Source organism: Amphibalanus amphitrite, unplaced genomic scaffold, assembly GCF_019059575.1.
Source record: "Amphibalanus amphitrite isolate SeventyFive unplaced genomic scaffold, NRLGWU_Aamphi_draft 000061F_arrow, whole genome shotgun sequence".
Lineage (NCBI taxonomy): Eukaryota > Metazoa > Arthropoda > Thecostraca > Balanomorpha > Balanidae > Amphibalanus > Amphibalanus amphitrite.
The window spans coordinates 960,565-985,343 of NW_024881557.1; the positions used below are offsets into that span (position 1 = coordinate 960,565).

Below are 24,779 nucleotides of genomic sequence, written 5' to 3' on the forward strand. Positions count from 1 at the left end.
TTACTAACGAAAGGATTACTTGACAATGCAAGTCGAGTCATTTGCTTGCTGTTTTATTTACTTTAATCAAGCGAATATCGGTAACTTTTTTTCTGATAGACCATACCCCATTGTCCACTGTCAATGGCGTAATGGATCCGTCCTCACTCGACAGGCTATGGTGGACTATGTAGCACGTAGTTTAAGGAACTTCTTTTAAACGTTCATCATACGAGTCATTGGGTTCATCATTATCGAAAACTGTTCATGAAGTGAGATTGGTGAGCTCATCTGGAGAGGATTCCACTAAACGTAAACAACACGTCTTTGTCATTATCTGATGGAGCGTGCTAAGGATTGAAACAGGCAGTAATAAATCGATACTTCGTTTTAAAGCAAGTTCCCCGTGGTTGTTTGGCGATAGTGCGGTAATATACTAGTTACCAGCAAGGATATCAGCACGGAGCAGATATTTGAGCTCGTAGGTCAGCACCGTTCATTGCCACAGAGCCATGCAGTAAAGTCGAGTCCAGGGGACCGTGTGACCCCTGGCAGTGTCGGCTGAACCCTGCGACCAGAACCAGTTCGACGACCTTTCTCACCCCAGGCTTCACTAAGTTACCTTAACTCTGCACACCTCATTGACCTTCGCCAAGTCTGCTGACCTCTGCTGGCTTTTGTTGACCTCTATTGCCCCCTGTTGAAGTTGTTAACCGTCTTTTGACAAGCGTTTTTCTTAAGTACATTTTGACCTCTATTTTCTTCTGCTGACCCCCGTTGACCTCTGTTCCGACAGGGTGCGCTCTCTGGCACACTACCACGCCTCGGACCGCAGCTACCTATCCTACAACCGGCACGACGCCATGAGCGTGGTCGGCGTCGTCGACAAAGACTGGCTGCTCTGCGCGCGCAACGAGCGCGTCGGCCTCGTCGCCCGCAAGAACGTGCTGGACGTGCTGTAGGCGGCGCGCGCGACTCGCCGGGCGCTCCCGGTCACTCCTGTGGGCGCTGAGTGCCGCGGAGTGGCCGGGACGAGCCCCTGCGGTGTGCCGCCGGCCGCGCCCAGCGGACACTCCGGCCGCTCTCCGCCGCCGGCGCCGAGCCGCCAGGACGGGTCCGACAGGGCGACGGCGGCCAGGTTCAAACCTCGTGGCCAAAGCTTCTCTCCGTGTGCGCTGTGTCGAGGGCGGCGTGCGCGCTGCGCTGCCGTCTCCGTGTCGAGTGTGCGTGTCTGCTTCTGGCCTCAGTGACCGGGGGCGGCTCCGACGCGGCCGGGCTGGGTATGACGTGTGGTGATGTCACCGGTACGCCCACCGACGTCGGTGAGAGGCGGACTGAGTCGCGGCGACGGATGGCTCGGTCGGTGGTCGCGCGTTTCGTTCCCTCACGGTCGGAGAGATATACGAGCTCCGGTGCATCGTAGAGCGTAGCTAGGTGCCCAGCTGGCGGTCGTCTCTCTTCATCGTGCGATCAAGCGCGGGGGAGGACGGGAGACTTTTCCCACACACGGACCGCAGCAGCGGCGGTACCGGGGCCCACTGTGCAATCCACCGGCTCGGCTAGTCTCGCAGTTTGTGTTTTGTAGCGCGGCGTCACTTACCTGGCGTCGCAGTGATCTCCTGCATTACGTACTCACCGACTCGGATCTCAGTGGATCTCGGATCTCATTGGATCTCGACTGTCCCCGTCCCCGTTATGGTCTGTTTCTCTGTAACACCTCCCCGGTCTCACTGTATAACGAGCCGCCAGGTAGTCACCCGATCTCCGCATATCTTCACGACTGCGCTCCACTTATTTTATGCCGTTCCAAGTGCAATCGATAGAAAATACATATACATTTCAAAGCATAACCTAATGGTGGTGTTTGCAATGGACGGCAGTTACGAAAGTGAGCTTAAAACGGCGATGTGTAGAAGTGACGAAATATACGTGACGTAACATATGCCAAGGTAACAGACCAAATATCGACTAAATTCATCCAACTTTTACCAAAAATAATTTCCTATTGTTGTTCAAGCAGCTCGAATTTAGTCAGTCATCTGGCAGAGAAAAAGGAAGCCAACCAACATTTTTTCACATTTTTTCCTACATAAGTTGCGCCAGTTCCCCTAAACGTCTGACTTTCTGGCCAAACACTCACACTAAGGTCCCAATCAAATAAAAACCCGAATATCTGCTGGCTAGTAAACGTTACAGGCTAGGCAAGTCAATGCTTATCCAATGGAAGGACATCACAGAGCGTGAACTTGGCTATCTCGGGTATGAAGAAATAGGCACTGATCCAAGGTAGCTAGCTTTGGATTCACCTTATATCGATCTCAGGTTTTTTATTTAAAAACAATTCCAACAAATTAAGTAGCTATCGAACATATGCCTTCAATCAGTCGCCAGCAATTCCGAAAAAAATGGAAGTTGCAAAGCTATATGGGCCGATGTAAATAATACGGCTTCACACTGTAATTTTACAAAGAACTAAGAAGAAGTTTAATTTCGACGGAGAGAACTGGAACATTCTCGTCTAGACCAATTCCAAACCGTCGTCTAATAAAACAAGTTTGACATTCGATGCATTGTAATTCATGACTTCTTGTTAATCTTGCCATCAACAAAAAAGTAACATTCTTTGAAGCTGCTTTTGTCTGCGGCTGTTCAGAGCATGTAATGCTTGAACTTCTCAAGATCCATGCGGCATATGCTGAGCACTAGCAATGCATAAACCACCCCTTCCATGCGAACCGCTTTATTACAGCAGCTGCATGGGCTTTCTCGACAAATGTCGATTTAATATGCGGTTTGACTCGACTGAAAATCTACGTGACTCAGGCAAAAAGGTGGACGACTCTAAGTGGTCGACGGCTAGCCAGAAGGCCACTAATCGCGGATAGACGCTGCCGACGGGTGTCCTGACCTCACGTCGCTCCAGATTCCGGTAAACATCACACCGAGTGGTGCTTCTAGCAGCTGCCCGTCGACGGTAGATTTCTGTAACGTCATCGCGGCGATTTTCATGTCAAAGAAAGCCAGATAAATGTGTAAAAGGATACATTCATTTCGGAAGTGGCAAAAACTACGGAAATGAATGAAATGAGTGTGGTTGGTGCGTTTAAGTAAGAAAAAGCATATAAGTAGCATAGTTTAACTTTGTTTGCGTGGTAAGTTGTAAGCATAACGCATATGTGTTATATGTATGGATATGTTGGGAGAGTTGGAATAGAGTTGGGTAGCGAGATGCATCCACACTGCTGCTTCGAGGCTAGAGCAAATAACAAAATTAAAGCAGCCCTATGCTGAGTAGGGGCAGTGACGCAAAAAGAAGCTTTGTCGAGGATATATTGCTAAGTTCAGAGACATCGGTGCATAAAAGTTGTTGCGCCTGATATAGCCCAAAAACATTCTATCACCGGAACTTTACATTCAGTAAAATGGATTCCAACCGCTCCTAACATTAGGCAGTGGCTGGGCAGTAAGCATTTCCTTCGTTAGAATCAAATACACGCTATATGCTGCAAATAAATAAATGTTATTCGTAATTCCACCGACAGGTATGTAGGTATCACAACAATGAACAAACGCCACTGAACCAGCCCCAAAAATGAATATAAGCATAAACAAATTGTGTTCAATGAGTGGGCGGGTAATTTCTATGAAACGTCAACTAATCGTTGCTTCGAATAAATTGTTATCCACGCCTGAAGGAACGGAGTTAAAGGCAGGCAGCAGGTAATCACAGACGGGGCAAAATAGCAACCGTCGACATGGCTCAGGCAAGGCCTTGAGATTGACAAAAAAAGTTATTTGTCATATAAGCTTCGGATCATTCGAAACGGCATCCATTTGCAGTTCTAAAACACTATACTCTACTCGCAAATGGACAACCGAAAATAATACAGTACCACGCGTATACCCAACGAAGAGCAGACGCTCCACACATTTCAGCTTTGAAGAGCGGAATATTACTGTATAATTTTCAAAGCGGCGCGCAAACACGCAGCACCTACAATTGATGCAATTCCCCGGGATATTTTTATTTTGCCCAAAAGCAAAGAACGCGTTCGCTAATAAAACTACCAGAATTACGGGCATTAGTGTCTAACAGTTGCTTCATTGTCATGCCTAGTAGTCGCTTGATTTGTAAATAATATCTGCAATGCGTGTTTTAAGTGATTAGGTATAAGCGGTTTTCATGCTCGTGTCTCGGTGCCTAAAACACGTTTTCAATCCCATGTATGATGAACCCTCAAAAAACCTTTGGGTTCTCTTCTTTTTTTTGGGGGGGGGGAGGATAAGTTTTCTAGATCTTTAGCTCGCCAATGACCTTATTCGTGTCCCTGTCCTATGCTGGTTTGCAGACTGACCATTGCCGGCCCCGACCCGCGCCGTGCCGCCGGCCGTGTATGTGCGGCGCCCGTGGGCGGGGGCGGGGGCGGCGCCGCCCGAGCCGCGGCCGCCGCCGGCTGCGCGCCCCCGCCGCCAATATAAGGCGCGCCGGCCGCCAGCAGCGCAGTCGGCCCGTTTCAGACTGTCCGTGTCCCGGCTCCACAGCGGCACCACCTCTGTTTGAGCGGCCCTCCACCCGATACCGGCACCCTCCCATATCTCAGGTGAGGCGACCGCCCGCGGGCGCCAGCCAGGCAGGAGGTGCCTCGTGTTGGACATTATGTGTGTTGGCGTTCGACGATTTAGCACACCAAATAAAATCAAAGCTAGCTTTCAAAGTACATTTAACTTCCAAATTAATAATTCAAATGGAATTGACACAAGCAGATTGAAGGAAAAGAATATGGGAGTAGGTGATATTTGCCCAAAAACACGCCAATAAAAAATTACGATTCATGCCTCGATTCAATCAGTTTCCACATTTCAGCCATAAGTGATTCTGCCAACGGTGGTTCGTGTCGATTCCAGCAAAAGGTTTAAGCTTAAGGATAATTACTAAACAGGAATGGCACAGCTACATCAAAACGAAGCAAAATTAAACTTCCTTTAATTTGGGTATGCATATATCGACCACATTTGTAGGCAAAATTTATAATGTGAAATTTTTCGGAAAGTGAAATGCCCCCTTATCTTAAGCGATGACATAGCCAAAATGTTTGAGTCGAGGGCATTTTCAACTTCCGTATAATTTTAGTATTGTACCTACAACAATACGAGGAACAACGAACTTTAAGACGAACTCATAAGACTTCGAATCTCAGAACGCAAGGTGAGTAAAACAAAACAAATTTGTGACACGGGAAGATTTACGTAAAAAGCAGCTTTTGTGAGCAAATAGATAGGAAACGAAAAGTTAAAAGAGCTTCAGCAGAGGCCGGGGATAACTTAAAAATTCAAGGCAAAAAAGTGATGAACAGAAGATAAAAACAAAAGAAAGTATGCTTTAAGAGGACAAAATTCGTCAACGATTGGTGACTTACTAAAGACATAAAGACATAAATTTGCAGTACAACAAAGAGCCAATGGGGCCCATACTTGGCTGCACATTTGCACAGTCTGTCAAAATGCGTGCCTGTCATGAGACTGACTTTGTACTTACATATCGTGATATTTCTGAGCTCACACGCAGATTGCCCTCACCATAGATAACCTGAATCATGCTATCTATGCCCTCACATGTTATCTATACCCTCACATACATTATTTCGCGGTATTTAAGGCCAACAGTAATGAATTGGTATGCCGTTATTTGCGCGCGCTTCCTAATCTTTCCTAATCGCTGACATATAATAGCCAGCTAGCATGCCGAGAAAGATGGATTACTGTGCTTTCTATCCATTTCTGCATCATTCCTTCTAATTGCCTCTTTGATATTTTTTTTTTTTGCGAAGATTACGGTTGCCCATAAATAACAAAGCTGGCTCGTGTGCTTTGGGCGTTAATGGGTTGACCATCACTTGTTCGCGAGAAGATTAATCTACAGACCAATAAACGTTCTTTCCGAGCTCATCTACCATGGGCTAAATGATCTGTGCAGCAGCATTGAACACTTCGACACCGGGAGACAAGTCATGCCAAAGCAAAACCGGTGTCATCTAGGGTCAATAGCGGCTCCATTTGACGGAGGGAAAAACTGGTCAGTTCGAGCAGTCCTACACCCGTAAGTCACAGGATTTCACTCGGCCATGGTCCCGCCGCACGGGCCGGTCTCTCCGGTGGCACAGGGAGTCGCAGTCCGCAGGACCACCCCGGACCGGGCCCCTCTCATAAAGTACGGTCACTCTTGAAAGTACCACGCATTGGTGCGTTGGATCCATCAAGCCCGACCGAGGCAGGGCTGAGTGACTTTCAATAGTGACTGTGCAGTGTGCTCGTATACCTTGATCAGTCTGAGCCACCCCGCACTGGTCCCCTACGATACTGCAAGCACTCGCATACACACAGGGAGAATGGGTCAGCCCGGCCCACCCCGGGCCCGTCTCCATCGCGATGGACGACCCCCATTGATCTCCCTACTACTCCAATGCCGTCAGATCAGCTCCCAGAGCTCCTCTCAGCTCTCAGTCTCTATCTTCCTAATGGCTGATTCCTTAGGACAACACACGACGAGAAGGAACGCCAGCCAATAAACGCCACAGATCTTTCATGAATACCAAGTGGGGGCTTTTGCCGTTTATATATCGGATGAAGATGGACAGTGGATAAATCAAAGGCAATTCATTGCGATTCGTGATTAATCCATCTAGATTCTTCGATATCTATGAGCTAATTAATTCGTAATTGTTTGGGCGAGCAGTGCACGCTATGCAGCAATCTCGGTAGTCGGTACCTAATCGACAGTTACTGTAAACGAAGGTTTAATGGACGAATATAAATGCATATTTTTTCGGATCTTTTGGAAATCCATAATAATCTTTTGTTTCTCAACGTTGAAATCCGTCACACTTTCGATTTTATGCGCTGACGAACACAGTGGGACACAGCGAACTGAGAACTCCATCTTTACGTTGTTGGTAAGCAGATCGCGTCCAAATATCCCAGCTCGCTAAAAAGCAAATGAGACGATTGTCATCATCATCATCATCATTCTTTATTATGCACCGCTTTTACAGCGACAAATACAAATATATACATGTGTGTGATCACAAATGATGGGAGCCTGAAAAGCTGGTATATCAGGTATAGGTGCTCAATGTGAGCACGTGAGTGGAAACCTAGAATTGAACCTGGAATTGTATAAAGTAGTACATTTCATTGGTTAGGCAGCGAATATTTTTCAACACTTATTTCGTTAAAAAATGAAAATATGTGTGGGTAATGTATTTTATTCTTTCAGGACAATATCGAGAGGTTTCTGGGGACGTTCCCAAGCGCTATTTATACATCATTCCCGAACAAAAGTTCCTTACGAGGCTAAATATCACGATACGTCAGCTAACATGTCTGCCATTGTGCCTCCAGTACCGTCGCCTATTGATAGAGCTATGGGAGATGTGGGACCCGGCTGCTGCAGAGCGGGATCGACCATACGGCGGCGGACCGAGGGTCGGGTGCAGTGCCGCCCCCGCGCTGCAGCTGCTCGCCGGCACTGCGCGATACCTACCTTCCAGGCACAGCTCACACTGGCTCGACACCCGATAGAAATGGCACTCTGCATTGAACTCGGATAGCTTTGCTCATTACTCACAATTGGTCCGCCATCTTTTTTCTCCGGAATTTTTAGGCGCATGCCTTGCCTTGCGTACGGCACAACTCGGGAATAAATAAGATGATACTTGAATTTATTTTCTGTAGTTACTTGCCACGATAAAACAAAGCACAATGCGGTTACAACTGCTGGACGTTAGACAATGAAATCAAGCGACCATAGCAATTACGCACTTATACCTTTCATCTGGAACTTTATGTATTTCTGATCATTTCGAAAATGCACGTACTTTAAACAGACAGTAGTGTGAGTGTCATGTCTCCTCACATAACATATCACTCTCTGTGCGTACACGTCTAACGACCGATACCATTCGTCCACTGCTCCCACGTCCCGGCCTACAAACGCCAGCTTCTGGATGCCACCCACGCGGCAACATTCGCACCATAAATGTCACACCATAACTGTTACGCAGACGGCGAAACGTCGCAAATATCTCCCATCGGGTGGCCTCGCGAAACTGGAGGAATATGTCATATAGTACCTACTAGGGTTACCCGCGTGCTCCGCAACGCGAAGGGGGATTTTTTGACCCGTGGGTATTGGGTTGGTCTGTGTCGATTTGGTTGGTAGATATCCATTTCGTTCGATTGCTTTTTGACGGCCAAGCATTTTGTAAGAAACAAAAAGATACATCGCATCGAGGTGCCCGTGTCGTATTATCATGCGTTCTACTTTAGAATGATTCGAAAACTGACGTGAAGTCTTTTGAGGGCCATCGATGAATTTCGCTAAAAATGACAATGTAATGGTTTGGAACATTTACATTTTTAAGGATACTGTTGCTAATCATGCAAAAATGAAGAGTGAATATTGGACAGAATTGAATGCTCTATCCAATGGTACCATATTCAATTGCCAAAGGTATCAGGTTATGCAGCAAACCCCGTGTGATTAATAAAGTGGCACAAAATTGACAAACACCATTTTCTCCTGTGATTTGCACCACCTTGATTTGGATCAATCAGCTTTTCACAATTTTTATATGAGAGGCGGTACCTTTCTCTTGCAAATAAGCGTTGATTCAACTCGCTCCATTTAACGGTCACCTAAAAATAAAATTAATTCCAAAATCCCTCAAAAACCTGAATTTTTCAAATAAAAGTGCCCTCTCCGGTGCACGTGGCGCGTGCTATCCTCTGCATTGCACACCATTCAATAGCCCGTTCAATTCTGTACACGATGCTGTTTTCCCCGTGCCGGTCGGACCCCTGGTCACCAAGATATTGCACGGGAACTGGACCCGTGTCGGCCAATATTAGCCGTTTTCGCCCGATTTTGCAAGCCGATTTATACATGTAAAGTCTATGACGCGAATTTGCACTTTTTGAGCACGCGCCACGCGCTCCCTATCGACCCGATCGAGCTGAGACCCCCCAAAGGCACGTCGCGCATCCTTGATCTATAAGTTGTGCAAATTTCACCGGGCTAGGTGCAACGGTCTGGCCTGTAGTCCACGCAAAGCACCACCAAGTCGGGACCTCGGTAATATATAATACTGAACGAGGCCGGTGTAAATAAATTTTCAAGACCGAGGTCCTTACTGGATTTTTGAACGAGGCCGAAGGCCGAGTTCAAAAATCAGTAAGGACTGAGGTCTTGAAAATTTATCACCGGCCGAGTTTGGTATGTATTTTACTGTATGCCAACGAAAAATTTATTTTCTGGACTGAAGCTCTTAGCCGACTTAGGAACGAGACCATCCCAAAATGTTGGCTTAAGTGCATTCTGGTAATACATTTTTGACCGTGGTCAATTTGCTTACACCAGTTATTACCACACCCCTCTGGCTAATGTATTTGAATAGGCCAGGCATACAGTAACGGACAGACGCACCCTCCTCAAATAGTAATATAGACAAGCGGCTGCGCCACTTGCTTTGCTGCGTGGTAGAAAAAAAATTGCGGCACCAGCCAATTTGCTTTCGAATGGTGTTTGATACATGTCGATGTGTCGTCTAGAAGCATAGATATGGACGGAAATGTGAAGAGAATTTAAAAAAAACTGTTCAGAGGGCGTTTTTGGATGAAATTTGGGTGATACGGGGTCAAGACGGGTCAAAGGGGTCAACCCCGGTCACTTTGGGTCAGGCCAAGTCACATAGGTCACCTCTCGTCCGCTGGGATCAGCCCGAGCCAATGTTCTGCTTTTGCCTCCACCACTACCCCTACCCCTACCACTACCCCTACCCCTACAACTACCCCTACCCCTACCACTACCCCTACCACTACCCCTACCACTGCCCCTACCACTACCCCTACCACTACCACTACCACTACCTCTACCCCTACCCCTACCACTACATCTACCCCTACCCCTACCACTACTACTACCCAAACTCCTACCCCTACCACTACCCCTACTACTACCCCTACTACTACCCCTACTACTACCCCTACCACTACTACTATCCCTACCAGTCTCCTACCCCTACTACTACTCCTACCACTACCCCTACCCCTACCCCTACCCCTACCCCTAACACTACCCTACCCCTACCACTACCCCTACCACTATCACTACCCCTACCCCTACCCCTACCCCTACCCCTACCAACACCGCTGGGTCATGTCAGTTCACAGAATAATTGGATCCAATCAGTACTAAAATATCAGACTTTATAAGTGTTCCCAGCCCTGCCCCTATTCGTGCCATTCCAATACCCTTAATCGTATTTGTCGGAAATGGCGCTTTGTGGTATATGTGGCGCATTGCGACAAACGCGGCGCATTTTCTCCTGGCGATTGAGCATGCATCTTGGCACCAAATTGCACCCATATCGGACCATATTTGACAAAGTTGTGCAATTTGCGGCAAAAATGGCGCGTTGTGACAAATTTGACGCATTGCGGCAAGCGCGGTGCATTTGTATACTCGTATCACAAACTGTTACCATTGAACGAAAAATCTACACATTCTCTCGCCAATTTTTATTCAAATTAAAAACTTGCCCATCCGCCAATGCGAGGCACCCGCCACCGATCGGCAAGCATTTAATTCACAAAGTTTGTCGACCCCGGCTTTCAATGAAGATCTACGAACCGATCAAAATTTCATTGGCGTTCTTCCGGCGCGCGCCACGCGCCAACCGTGCACCCCAGCGAGTGGAAACCTAGAAAAGGCGTTGACCCGTTACGTCACCTAGAAGGTGTGCAAATTTCAACCTCCTACGCCGTACCGTCTGCACTGTAGCCGTAACAAATTAAACCCACTACACGATGTGCGGACACACACACTCACACACTCACAGACAGACGGATTCTGTTGGAATAGTAAGTTAGACTAGGGTGACCCGCGTGCTCCGCAACGCGAAAAGGGATATTTCCGATCGGCGGGTGTTCGGTTGTTCTTGTGTCGGTTGGGTTATCTATCCATTTCGGTCGATTGCTTTTTGACGGCTAAACGTTTTGGTTTGTGGAAAAAATATCCACCGCATCGAGGTGCCCGTGTCTGATAAGCATGCTTTCCACTTCAGAATCTGTCAAATGTGCTTTATAATTGAGGTGCGTAGTTTTAAGACAAATGGAAGGCGTAGATAATGTTCGCTAAAAATTGTTTTGCAGAGGTTTAAAACATTTATATTTTTAAGAATACTGTTGCTTGTCATGCAAACGTGATGGTTGGATCTTGGAGAGAATTGAATGCTCTTTCTAATGATAGCATTTTCAATTGTCAAACGTATCAGGTTAAGCAGCAAACCCCGTGTAATTATTTAGTGGCACATTATGGACAAATACCATTTTCTTCAGCGATCTGTTCCACCTTGTTTTCGATCAATTAGCTTTTTACAATTTTTCCATGAGAGACGGTACATTTCTCTTATCAGTAGGCGTTGTTTCAACTCTTTCAGTCTGACGGTCACGTGAAAAGAAAATAAAATCCAAAATCCGTTTAAAACGGCACATTTTGAAATGAAATTGCCCTCACACTTGCACGTGGCGCGTGTCACCCCCTGCACCGCACACTATTCGATTGCCCGTTCGATTCTCCACACGATGCTGTTTTCCCCGTGCCGATCGGGCGCACGGCTACCGAGATATTGCACGGGAACCGGACCCGTGTCGGGCAAATTTAGCCATTTTCGCCCGCTTTTGCCAGCCGATTAATACATGTAAAGTCTATGACGCGAATTTGCACTTTTTGGGCCCGCGCCACGCGCTCGCTATCGATCCGATCGAGCCGAGACCGCTCAAAGGCACGTTGTCCATCCTTGTTCTATAACTTGCGCAAATTTCAGCGCGGTAGGTGCAACGGTGTGATCTGTAACCCGCGCTACGTAGCACCATGTCGCGACCTCGGTTACAGACAGAAACTACGTCACCTCAAATAGTAATATAGATTATAGACAAGCGGCTGCGCCACTTGCTTTGCTGCGTGGTAGGAAAAATTGTGGCACCAGCCAATTTGCTTTCGAATGGTATTCGATTCAAATTGATGTGTCGTTTAGAAACATAGATATGGACGGATATGTGAAGAGAATTTAAAAAAGAACTGTTCTGAGGCCTTTGTTGGATGAAATTTGGCTGATACGGGGTCAAGACAGGTCAAAGGGGTCAGCCCCGGTCACTTTGGGTGAGGCCAGGTCACAAAGGTCACCTCTCGTCCGATGGGATCAGCCCGGGCCACTGTTCAACTTTTGCCTCCACCACTACCCCTTCCCCTACCACTACCCCTACCACTACCCCTACCACTACCCCTACCCCTACCCCTACCACCGCATCTACCACTACCACTACCCCTACCCATACCACTACTACTATCCATACTCCTACCCCTACCACTGCCCCTACCACTACCCCTACTACTACCCCTACTACTACTCCTACCACTATCCCTACCCCTACCCCTACTACTACTCCTACCACTACCCCTACCCCTACCCCTGCCACTACCCCTACCCCTACCCCTACCCCTATCCCTACCCCTACCTCCTACCACTACCACTACCCCTACCCCTACCACTACCATTACCTACCACTGGGTCATGTCAGGTCACATATTAATTGGATCCAATAAATGTTTTTAAAAATCAGAATTTAAAAGATCTTCTAGCCCCGCTCCTATTCGTGCCATTCCATTACCCTTAATCGATTTTGTCGGAAGTGGCGCTTTGTGACAAATGTGGCGTGTTACGGCAAACGCGGTGCATTTTCACCCGGTGATTGAGCATGCATCTTTGCACCAAATTGCACCCATATCGGACCATATTTGACAAAACTGTGCGATTTGCGGCAAAAATGAAGCCCTGAGATAATTGTTGCGCATTCCGGCAAACGCGGCGCATCTTACCTGTTGGTTGAGCATGCATCCTGGCAACAAATTGTACCTTTATCGGACCATATTTGACAAAACTGTGCGATGTGCGGCAAAAATGACGCCTTGTGACCAATGTGACGCCTTGCGGCAAATGCGGTGCATTTGTTGATTCCTATCACAAACAGTACCCATTTAGCGACAATCAACACATTCCCTCGCCACTTTTCATTCAAATTAAAAACTTGCCCATCCGCCAATGCGAGGCACCCGCCACCGATCGGCATGCATTTAGTCCACAAAGTTTGTCGACCCCGGCTCTCAATGAAGATCTACGAACCGATCAAAATTCCATTGGCGTTCTTCCAGCGCGCGCCACGCGCGAACCGTGCACCCCAGCGAGTGGAAACCTAGAAAAGGCGCTGACCCGCTCTATCACCTAGAAGGTGTGCAAATTTCAACCTCCTACAACAAACCGTCTGCCCTGTAGCCGTAACAAATTGAACCCACTACACGATGTGCGGACACACAGACTCACAGACTCACAGACGGATTCTGTTTGAATAGTAAGTTAGATATGCCATCTTTATATATCTAAAATGCCGTCCTTCAGTTACTAGGCATTAGGTATTTAAAAATTATAGATAAACTTACTTTCCAAACAACGTCGATGCCGTGGTTCACCTAACGTTATAGGACATACGTCATATCACGATGGTATAATGTGGCGTAACGTGCTAAAGGTATCTTATAAATTAGCAGCACATTGCAAAATATTCAATATGAGAGACTGTGCAGTGTGCTGCATCGTGAGTGCTTCAAGAGCTCAAGAGCGCAAGTGCTTCACAAGCTCAAAAGCTAACGTTACTCTTTACTATGTCATACGATGTTACCCAGAAATCATATGTGAACTGATATTATTTATCAACATTCAGGCCTGCCGGAACGAAAATAAAGTTCACTATCATTAGTGCTCTACACTCCTTCCTCCGGGCCAGGCAAGGCTAGTTAAATGGATGGCCCATGATCATGACACGAAAGCCTCCATTTGTAACACCAAAGTAATCCTCGAAAGTCCACACGTGTGTGTGTGCCAGGTGCGCCGAAGATGTCGCTCATGCCTTATGCAGACAATATGGCGTCTATTATATTCACCGCTGGCGTTTTCCTACCACGGAGAACGTCTTTACAGCATGTCATTCTGCATGTGTTACGCAGACACACTCCTTTTGCTACCCAACTGACTGGTCTGGCATGAACATTTTGGAAAGGTCATCCTCGAGCCCGGCACATTAGAGAACATCCGAACCCCGGCTGAAGAACTGACACGCAGCATGGATCAGGATAATGTTTGCCTCCCAATTCATACACATTAAGAAAAATAGACCCAACCTGCTTTCTTAATAAAAGTAAATAGGTGAGGAGAATGACGCTGTTTGTGGAAAGGTCAGCAATCTAAAGTGAACATCAAGTCTCACTTTGTAATAATCTACTGAAATGTCACCTGCAGGTATTAAGGTTCTTTGGATAGAAGAATGCAGTTACAGCTCACGTAATTCTTGAGCCTGTGGCCAGGTAAATCGGTAATAATCGCCGTTTTCACGACGGCCATCTGGTACACATTTGGTGCACATCTGGTGCAGATTAGGTGCAGATTTGCTCAAATTAGGTTCAGTGTGTCTCTTAGTAGCTATCAGCTAGGGTTGCACTAATTGCTTATATGCCTGTTTTGTCATATTATCAGAGAGTATCATCAATTAAAACACAAATAAATTCATAAAATAAAGATATTTGCTTTAAAAGAGATTAGGTGCAGATTTGGTCAAATTAGGTGCACTCGCCGGATAGCCCGTCGTGAAAACGGCTATTATCTCCTGACGGAAGAAGGCTCACACAGGTGCTTAGGAATCTAATCCACACATGTTACATGCTATTTAGATAGATATATTAATAGAATCGTGATTAAGTCGGCTTTCGGTTTTCACTGATTATTTGCACTCCGAAATCGTGCTCCTGCAGATTTTTGATTGATAATAATGAATAAAAATACTGCTCTCTGTAGGATGTGTGGAACTCTGTCGCAAGGAACAGAATAGGTGGCACTGACCGGGGAACTATTCATTACGTCGGTCACGGTCCGCTCTGAAGTCTGATTCCGGGTTCGCGGTGGTCCGTCAAAGTTGCATGGTGATTAAACATTCCAAACTGATCATTAGGCGCTGACGCGAAACCAATGGATCAACCATCGGGCAGCTCATAATCTCACATGAATGAGAGCGTTACGAAGTTTCTCTTCGCCTCCGTGCTTCGTGGAAGATAAATTTTCCATTAAGGTGTCGTGTGACGTTTACTGCTAACTGCACATTACGATTAATGAAAATCAGTCAGGCGACTCTGTTCTTTGAAATGGAATATTATGGAAATTTTGAACGCAGTGAATCAGTTCGCGTATTCAAATATACAGTAACGCTAACGAGGATACTTATTATTCATTTTAGTAATCATCAAGCAGCATCTAGCTAACGTTGCAACTGTCCTTGCAGGAAAATAAGTACAAGAGATTTGTAATAGTAATTGTACAAGAGCTTGCCATAATACATTGTGCCGGCGATATTTTTTCAACGTTTGTGCGCCTGTTTGCCATTCACTCCGCGGCCACGTTCTACTGTTTCACAGAGCTAACTCGTTTGTCAGACACATTTCACCCGAACAGAATTACAGCCGTCACCTCTGAAACATAATCGCGTTCCTGTCTGGTTTTTAACAAGAAATGCCGAACTTCGAAGAAAGCTGTGATTGTTCATAATTCAGACAAAACGAGTAGCATGAAACCACCTGGATCTATAGTTGTACATAACTGGAAGTATGAAAGAGTACCTAGACAAAACCTACACATTGCCAAATGTAAATTCAACGTCCAAAGCATTAACCGATTGAAAAATCAGCAAGACTTTTTAGATACCTAAGTTGTTGTAGAAGATTGTTATAACAGAAAATGTATCACAACTTGGCAGAAGTACATATGTTGCGGGCCAAGTGCGAAGGCTAGTCCATTCGCGAATGGCCTAGTCCAAGTGCGATAACGCACTTGGACTAGGCCGTTTGCGAATGGACTAGTCCATGTGCGTTATTGCAGTTGGCCTAGGCCGTTTGCGAATGGACGGGCGTTTATGCTCCCAGTCCAAGTGCGAAGTCAGGCCAAGTGCGAAATATCCAGCAAGAGGTCATCTGGAGTCAGCATTTTCACACAATGTGCGCAGAATATGGGAGAAAAGGTATACAAAATTTGGCTTTGCTGCGCGCCGCCGTTTTCTCGTGATCTGTGAAAAACCACAGGGGGGTTGAAAGCAACCCCCCCTGCAGTGCGCGTATTGTTAAATGCAATGCAACACAACAGTTTTTCGAACACTCACCGCACCGCACTCACCACACACAAGCCGCACCGTCCCGGTACACCACACCAGAGCAGAATGAATCGAGCGCCACAAACTCGACCAAGGTCAGGTCGGGTCATCAGCGGGGAGCCCGGAGCACGGTACTAATGGTCTCCGCACACCACGCGACTCTCCGCTGTTCGAAGGTCACGGGGATATTTGACCTCCCCCAGATCCAGATCGGTGGCCGAAGCCTGGCCAGCGGCAACACGTTGCTATAACTTCCGCGTTGTGCAGGGTTCAGCGGAAAGTCGCATCTCGAATGGACCAGGTGTGTGGAGACCTTAACCCAGAGTTGCGCCAGCTCGCAGATCTGCTCCGGAGAACAAACTAAACATATAGACGCAGTGGCGTCGCCACGGATTTTCGACTAGGGGATCTGGTCGGACGGTCAGTCAAAGTAATTCCCACCAAATACTGAAAACTCCTCGGATTTAGACAATTTTATTTTGAAAATGCACCAAAATCGTTTTTAAAATATTTTATTTTATTCTTGGTCGATTTTCGTGGCCAAAAGTGTGTGGGGGGGGGGAGGGAGGGGGGGCGTCGGACCGGCATATTTTCAAGAATGTGTGTGTGTGTGTGGGGGGGTCCGGACCCCTCCGACCCCCCCCCCCCCCCCCGTCGGCGACGCCCCTGCATCGACCAGCGCACAGTGGGCCGATATGCCATTCTAGCGCGACAGGGCCTGAATCTTCGTACGGAACCCTTGGTTTTTCGCGAGTAATTCGCGTAAAAAGCGGCCGATCGCAACGAAACTTTCAGTACCCTCGCGATAACTACTTTTACAGCTATCCTGAAAATTTCATGGCCCTGACCTTAATGATCTTTGACCTGTGACCTTCTTTCGAGACCATGTTTGGCCGGAATCGCGATTCAGCGTATGTCGGCTCGCATTAGCCGCGGGTTTGCAGTCTTTTCTTGGTTTAAAGCGCTCAAACATGGGATATTATGTTGCTACCATGCATTAGGGTGGGTGTCAAGGTCACCAGAAGGTCAGGTAAGGTCATAGACCTTTGATGACCTTGGTTCACTTTTTCGAGTTTTACATGTTTCTAGGCTAGTTTTTGGAGCTGAATTCGAATCTAGCAACCATTTGAACATTTACTATGTAGCTTTGGTGCCTTCGTAACATGTTACAAAGCTGTCAGAGGCGGTTGCCACCTACTGCAAATACCCGGCAAACCCTTACTGGTTGACCTGACCTGACCTGACCCGACCTGGCCTAAATGTATGAAGACATCATCTATGATCGTAAAGAACCTTATATTCGTGATCAGCACCCAAAGAAACCATAGCAGCCACCCTTTACGACGTTCTAACAGGTCCCGATTTTCCCGACTTTTGGGTCATTGACCTGACCTGGAAGGTAAACCGATGACCTAGGACCTTACAATTGGGTATCATCAGCTTCCTCTTGTCACGGGCAACACGCTCGTCTTTTCCGCGAAGCTCTAGCTCGATCAGGGGCGAAGCGGCGGGGGGGGGGGGTCCAACGGACCCCTTCTATACGTTCGCAGCTGGAAAAACACCACTAGGGGCGAGGGTTAAGCGAAATCTGAGGGCTTATTTCAGAAAGACCGCTAAAAGAGCAATCGAATGCACTTTTCCGCGACGATGTAGCTCTATTGGTCCCCGAGGTAAGGGCCGGTTTTCGAGAAATGTTGATATATGCAACATTTTACCTTTGATGACCTCTGGTGAAGTGACCTTTGACCTGACCTAGAAATGACTAATTACTCCATCTGGAATTTCGGGCGCTCTTTCAAATGCCACTTACTACGTGTCGCTATGTGGCCCAAGAGCCGAGTTAGAAGGGGAGTGTTCAATCAACACCTCCCGGCCCGGCGCGTTTGACGCCGAGCACCGGTCCGGCGCGGGTTGATGTTTGGCTGCTACATCCAAAGTCGCAAAAAGTCGCAAAAAATGACTGTTGGATCTTGTAGTGCAATGAATCATTGACATGTAGCGAGATTTTCGAAGCGGTACTCTGCGGTACTTTTTTTAAAAGTCTATTTGTGTGTGACATCAATTATGTGAAATTATATTTTCGTCTTTAAATCTTTGCGGTGCCAATACATCATAACCAAGTAAGAGTTCGCCATTTTCATGTGGTTATGTGTGTTCTGCAGACCCGGAGCTATCGTTTGATGCATATAAATGTGGAATTCCTCCTCAAATTGTGATTGTTTTCGTGGATCAAAGATACGTTGTCGGAAGAGTGCGGGGGACGAGTTCGGTCCAAACGATTCCGAAGTTCGTGTTTAAGATGAGTTTTCGCCATGAAATAGCAATTGTGTTGGAAAACAAAGACCACAGCAATGTAGTATGATCATTTTTGAACAAATTGGTATAGGTTTCATTGCACATCCACAAAGTTCGATTTTTTACCCATGTCGTGCTAGACCTGGCGATCGGCCCAGTGTGCAGCGGTCCCCCATTCATTCGGAATCGTACCCCAATCCGAGGATCCATGCTTCCGGCGGCTAAGTGCAACGCCACAAACCCGTCCGTTCGCAAACGGCCTATGCCATTCGCGAATGGCCGGCCATTCGCAAACGGACTAGTCCGTTTGCAAACGGACCGCCATTCGCAAACGGCCTAGTCCATTCGCGAATGGACTAGTCCGTTCGCAAACGGACTAGCCTTCGCACTTGGCCCGTAACACATATACTGCCTGTTTTGTTGTAAGTTTAACAGTAAACATAGAAAGACTTCACAATGGTCCCCATAACCCTCAATGGTTCCGCAGAAAACTGGAATAATTTTGAAGCGAGAATGAGTGACTAGAACGGGAAAATCGTGCGCACATCTTACCGTAATCTCATTCACCCAAAACCTACGACAATCAAACTTCAGTATTCCGAGTAATGAGAAAACTTACATGGACAATTTGGCAGTCTCGCCTTAATTCTGTAAAATGCCTGAAACTGACCGACGTGCGTTTGTGTTCCGGCAGACGTCATGAACACGATGCTGGTCAGCTGCCTTTTGGTCGGACTGGTCATCAGCTGTCAAGCCGCCAGCGTGTGCGGCTTCGACCACAAGGCGCAGGACCAGAGCCAAAGTGAGTGCGGGCAGTGCGAGTTCATGACATGGTTATGTGCAAAGGGTGTGCAGTGCGCACGGGACAGTCCACTTTAACAGACAACTCCATCTGACATATTTATGAAGAACAGATATTTTCCAGATACGATATACGCAGCTCACCATACCATTCGAATTTGTCATGTGCTTGTTTTATTGTTATCGAACACTTATGACAGAGTAGAGAATGGGTAAAGCGTGATGAGCTTCACTATCGAGAAGCGGTCACAACCACCAGAAATCAAGCCCGTAACTTCCCACAACTGCACCAAAAATCAAGCCATCAAGTACTCAGCGGCGGCGCGAGACTCTGACACAATAGATGTTTGTGCTATAAATTCAAGCCATTCACAGCTTACAAAGGTCGTCGGTTGAGCTCGAACAACCTAAAAAAGTTGCCGAAACCAATAAATAAGCAAACAAAGAGACTGTTCGCAATGTTCGGTCGCTCGGCCTCCTGCATCAGTCCTCGGGAGACCCGATTGGCGACCAAGTGGCTGACGGAGGCGAGAGCACGTGATTGGCCCATCAGGCCACTTGTGCTGCCCATTCTGTGGCCATCACAACTTTGTACCTGTGAGAGAACCAGCATTCGGCCCAGGCGCACAATGCGCTAATCACCTATTCAATGTCGCCAAACTTCTGGCTGCTCGAATCAGCACAGACCGACATTCGAAATGGAATGTCAAAGATCAGATATGAAAGGAAGCCACAACGAAATAAATATCCGTTAGATTTTAATGGAACGACAGGACAAACTAGTTGTTAGTGGGGCGTCGTATACATTCATCAATAGAACAAGATTGCCTTGGTTGGCCCAAATCAACAGACTGAAATGATGTTCAGCATTTCTGCGTGCCACTATTGACTGGCAGTGCATAATCTGTAATGGGGGATCGCTTCGTTAGTCGCCCCAAAAGGCGCTATACTGGTAATAAGGTAGTGAGACTGGACTGCCTAGCGTCGTCAATACTTGGGTGGACAAGCGGAGAGAAAATCCCAGCCCGAAGACGGTTCGACGAAATAGACCGTTCTCCAAATGCAAACTTTATTGGAATGTGCAGCATAAGATTTATGCAATTATGTGCCTGAATTCTTAGGAAGACCTTTAATCAAAGTTCGGCTTGGGCGAACTGTGACAACTGGCAGCGATGCACACTGCCCCATGTCCTTGTAGGTATAATGTTAAGTTGGGAGTCGGGAAGCTTGGAAATGAACAGCTTGGAGGGAGCATGGTTGGTACTAATTTACAAACTCCAACGAACTAACTACGAATGATGTCAAGCATACATGAAACGACGCAGAGAAAGAAAAAACATTTTTCTTTGAGAAAGAACAAGTATTAACACGGAACATTGACTTCTCAGGTATCATTAGCAACGGCATCCTTATCATAGAGATCTTATATACATATATAAGATCATATATACATATATAAGATCATATATACATTATATTGTATATAAGAACTCTATGATCCTTACAAACAGCAGAGCAATGTTTGTAGATGCATGCTTATTGCTTATTTCGAGGACGATCAGCTAACTACTTAGTTCGATAATTTATCCGCGTATTTCCATATTCCAGGTAAGCTCCAAAGTGAATTATCAGACATGATTGCATATTCGAGCGAGTGACAACAGCCTGTCATGGTATTTTAAGATTGTATAATTGTTGTCACTCGCTCGAATATAGGCACATTAGCTCCAAAGATTGTATTAAATTTTATGTGCTGACTGGTGGAATCAGTTGGAAAGCTGGACAGCGTGTCAACGAAAAAGGTAGAAGGACATGCGTGTATGACCGGTGTCACACCTTATATTGTGGCACCACATCTGCCGCTGTATCGGCCAGCCACATCAGGGTAATTAATCATGGCGTGCGTTGGGGCTAAACCAGCCACCGGAGTGATCTTCAACTCCAGCTGTAGTGAGGCTAGTGACTGTACCGAACCTCGATGACAGTCCCGTTCGGATCAGCAGTAAACAGTGAGCACCTGGCGTCATCGGATTGATGGTCTGTGCTGAACACCTGATCCCCTCAGTAATGGAGTCGGTACTGATCACTGTCAGCCCCTCCATCAGGTCTGGAATGTTTGTTCCGGGCCCCCACCGCTCTCCACAGGTCCGAAGAGCCAGCACTATCCTCATTTATAAAACGCTGGTTCTGAATACCTGCCGGCTGCCGCCCTTCCACAGTCCAATACATAGAGACTCTAAGCACTCGCCCTTCATCAGGTCTCTCTCAGAGATCCATACCCGAGTCATATTATCCAGAGAATCTTCATCAGAGACTGTATTGAACGCTTGCCAAATGCCAGTGGCCTTCCATCAGATCTGGAGAGCCCGTACCAACCACTGAACAGTAAACACCCACCGTGTGTCCTCTGCAGGTCTGGACCGCCTGTATTGAACATCCACTATCTGTCCTCAGGTCTGGAGAGCCTGTACGACATGTGGCAGATGCAGAAGCTGGCGCGGGCGCCCTACGATCACCAGCTGATCAGGAAGAGCTCTGCCGGCCCCCTTCGGCTCCGGTTTGGCAAGCGGACCCTCGGAGACCGGGTAAGGAGCCGCAGGGAGTCTGCCGGGGAGGGTTAGGAAGCGACAGGGCATGCGAACGGAGCTAACGTGGATTAGAGCTCTTCTTTGTGGACTGTGGTGGTTACTGTTTGCAGCATATTAAACATCCATTGGGCTGCGAGCAGAGGATGCCCCTCTGTGGTCCGATCGTTCCTTCTGCTGTAGGATTGCAATAGTTTCAAGCTTGCCACCGTAATGACGAACCTCGGCAGGGAAAAGACGACTGATATTCAATGGCTCCTGCGGTCAGTGACGCTTTTTCTATCTAACCATTTGGCAAGGCTTTTCGAATACGTGGTGTAACATAATACTGATTTATTGCATTCCGATAGTAGGACTTCGAAAGTAGCAAAAGAAGAACATTATCTGGCGACATATTATATTATTATAGCGATCAGGCGATCACCCCAGTTCATCCATGCCCCACTTCTGGCATACTCGTATGCCTTAACCAGATCGTATAACTTAAAAGCATGTAACTAAAGGCCGTGTTACACTGCCGAATTTTGGCCACGACCCTGTCGCCGAATCACGTCGTGTAGGAAATCGGCGAACAGTTCACCGACAGAGGCGAACAGTTCGCCGACAGAGCCCGATTTGCAGACAACGGGTGGGGGGCCCCCCTAACCGTGCGCGGGTCGAAGCTGATCCATGATTCGGCGAACATCGCGAATGAATGGCGAATCTGTTGCGAATAGTCGGCGATACCTTGGCAACAAGTCGGCGCACGTAGCGACATGTCGGCGGTGACTCGGTACACATTCGTGTACCAAAATTCGGCAGTGTAACAAGGGCTTTAAGCCTTTGTTACACTGCCGAATTTTGGGACACGAATGCGCACGAATATGCAAGTCACCCTATGTCGCGGACCGATTCGGGATCTTTCTTCCACGGTCTTGGCATTTCACAGACCAGTCGGTGTCCACAGCGCGACTTTTACGGTTCGTCACAACCGCCACGAATATTTCATGAAAAATGAAAATTTCGTGGCCGTTCGCCGAACTTATAATAAACGAACATGATCGCCAAACACTCGCCGAGTCACCGCCGACATGTCGCTACGTGCGCCGACTTGTTGCCAAGGTATCGCCGACTATTCGCAACAGATTCGCCATTCATTCGCGATGTTCGCCGAATCATGGATCAGCTTCGACCCGCGCACGGTTAGGGGGGCCCCCCACCCGTTGTCTGCAAATCGGGCTCTGTCGGCGAACTGTTCGCCTCTGTCGGTGAACTGTTCGCCGATTTCCTACACGACGTGATTCGGCGACAGGGTCGTGGCCAAAATTCGGCAGTGTAACACGGCCTTTAAAGCCTTTGTTACACTGCCGAATTTTGGGACACGAATGCGCACGAATATGCAAGTCACCCTATGTCGCGGACCGATTCGGGATCTTTCTTCCACGGTCTTGGCATTTCACAGACCAGTCGGTGTCCACAGCGCGACTTTTACGGTTCGTCACAACCGCCACGAATATTTCATGAAAAATGAAAATTTCGTGGCCGTTCGCCGAACTTAAAATAAACGAACATGATCGCCAAACAGTCGCCGAGTCGCCGTCGACATGTCGCTACGTGCGCCGACTTGTTGCCAAGGTATCGCCGACTATTCGCAACAGATTCGCCATTCATTCGCGATGTTCGCCGAATCATGGATCAGCTTCGACCCGCGCACGATTAGGGGGGGCCCCCACCCGTTATCTGCAAATCGGGCTCTGTCGGCGAACTGTCCGCCTCTGTCGGTGAACTGTTCGCCGATTTCCTACACGACGTGATTCGGCGATAGGGTCGTGGCCAAAATTCGGCAGTGTAACACGGCACACGGCCTTAAAAGTCACTTTTGCACCCTTGTGTTCGCAGATCGCCGAGCTGCTGGCTGAGCGGCGCGCCTCTGCAGACCTATACGGCCCCGACGACCTCTCCAAGTCGGTGTGAACACCCCACCCGCCCTGTAGAAAACCCTCCGCGTCCCATCCCAAAAACATGTCCCCGCGGCGGACTATGCCCGCCGCCACAGAGCCCATAGTCATCCGAACCGTTCGGCCGACCAGAAATTCGTGCAAACGCGCGCCGCAGCGCTCGTGAGGCCGCCGCTGCTGCTACCTCTGCTGTTGCTGCTGCTGTAGCTGCCGCTGCCGCTATTGCCGCTGCTGTTGCTGCTGCTGCTGTCGCTACTGCTGTTATTGCTACTGCGCCCCAGAAAGTCCGATAAAGTACTGATTTAAACCGAGCGCGGTTAATATGTTTCCGTCAGCGTGACGATTCGGCGTATTTTGGGCGCATGCCGCCGAAAGTGTCGCGCTGCTGGCCGAATTTCCGACCAAAGACAGTATGGCGTCATACTATTATGACGTCATTGCAGCTCCGGCCGGTAGTTGGTGGCTCTGGGATTGCTGACTGGTGACCCCCTGGTGACGTCACAGCCGGCTGCGTCCGGTGGTTGGCAGTACATAACTAATGGGCTCTGCTGGTCAGCGACCCCCTCATGACGTCACACGCGGCGGGCCCTGCTGATCGGTGAATCCTGAAGGCAGTCCCGCGACGCCGACACACAGATTTCGTCGCGTATGTTCCGTACTTGGCCGTGTATGACATTCAGAGAGCAAATATACGAACTGGTTATGATTCCGCGCTGTTGTGTTGTCGTATAGGTCTGATCGGTCTGATCGACAAAAGAGTTTGAAATAGGTAGGTATCGCACGTGAGATGAGATGAGACGAGATGAGATTAGATGAGAAGAGATAAGATGAAATGAGACGAGATGACGTGAGATGGAATAGATAATGGCGCCCTAGCCAT

General features: G+C 47.7%; 2 protein-coding genes across 2 annotated transcripts in view; both read left to right on the forward strand.

Annotated features, from left to right (window-relative positions):
- Positions 1–1,834, forward strand: part of LOC122378525 — a 37,377-nt gene extending 35,543 nt beyond the window's left edge. Inside the window, exon 10 of the mRNA XM_043359671.1 lies at positions 776–1,834. Within this exon, the coding sequence (XP_043215606.1) occupies positions 776–941 (166 nt within the window). The 3' untranslated portion in view covers positions 942–1,834. The remainder of the gene's footprint in view (positions 1–775) is intronic.
- A 2,645-nt stretch (positions 1,835–4,479) lies between these two features.
- LOC122378543 lies at positions 4,480–24,610 on the forward strand. The gene is made up of 4 exons (XM_043359734.1): positions 4,480–4,580; positions 19,271–19,378; positions 21,832–21,962; positions 23,841–24,610. Exons 2-4 carry the CDS (start codon positions 19,276–19,278, stop codon positions 23,913–23,915), a joined length of 309 nt encoding a protein of 102 aa, XP_043215669.1. The 5' UTR covers positions 4,480–4,580; positions 19,271–19,275; the 3' UTR covers positions 23,916–24,610.
- Positions 24,611–24,779: the final 169 nt, after the last annotated feature.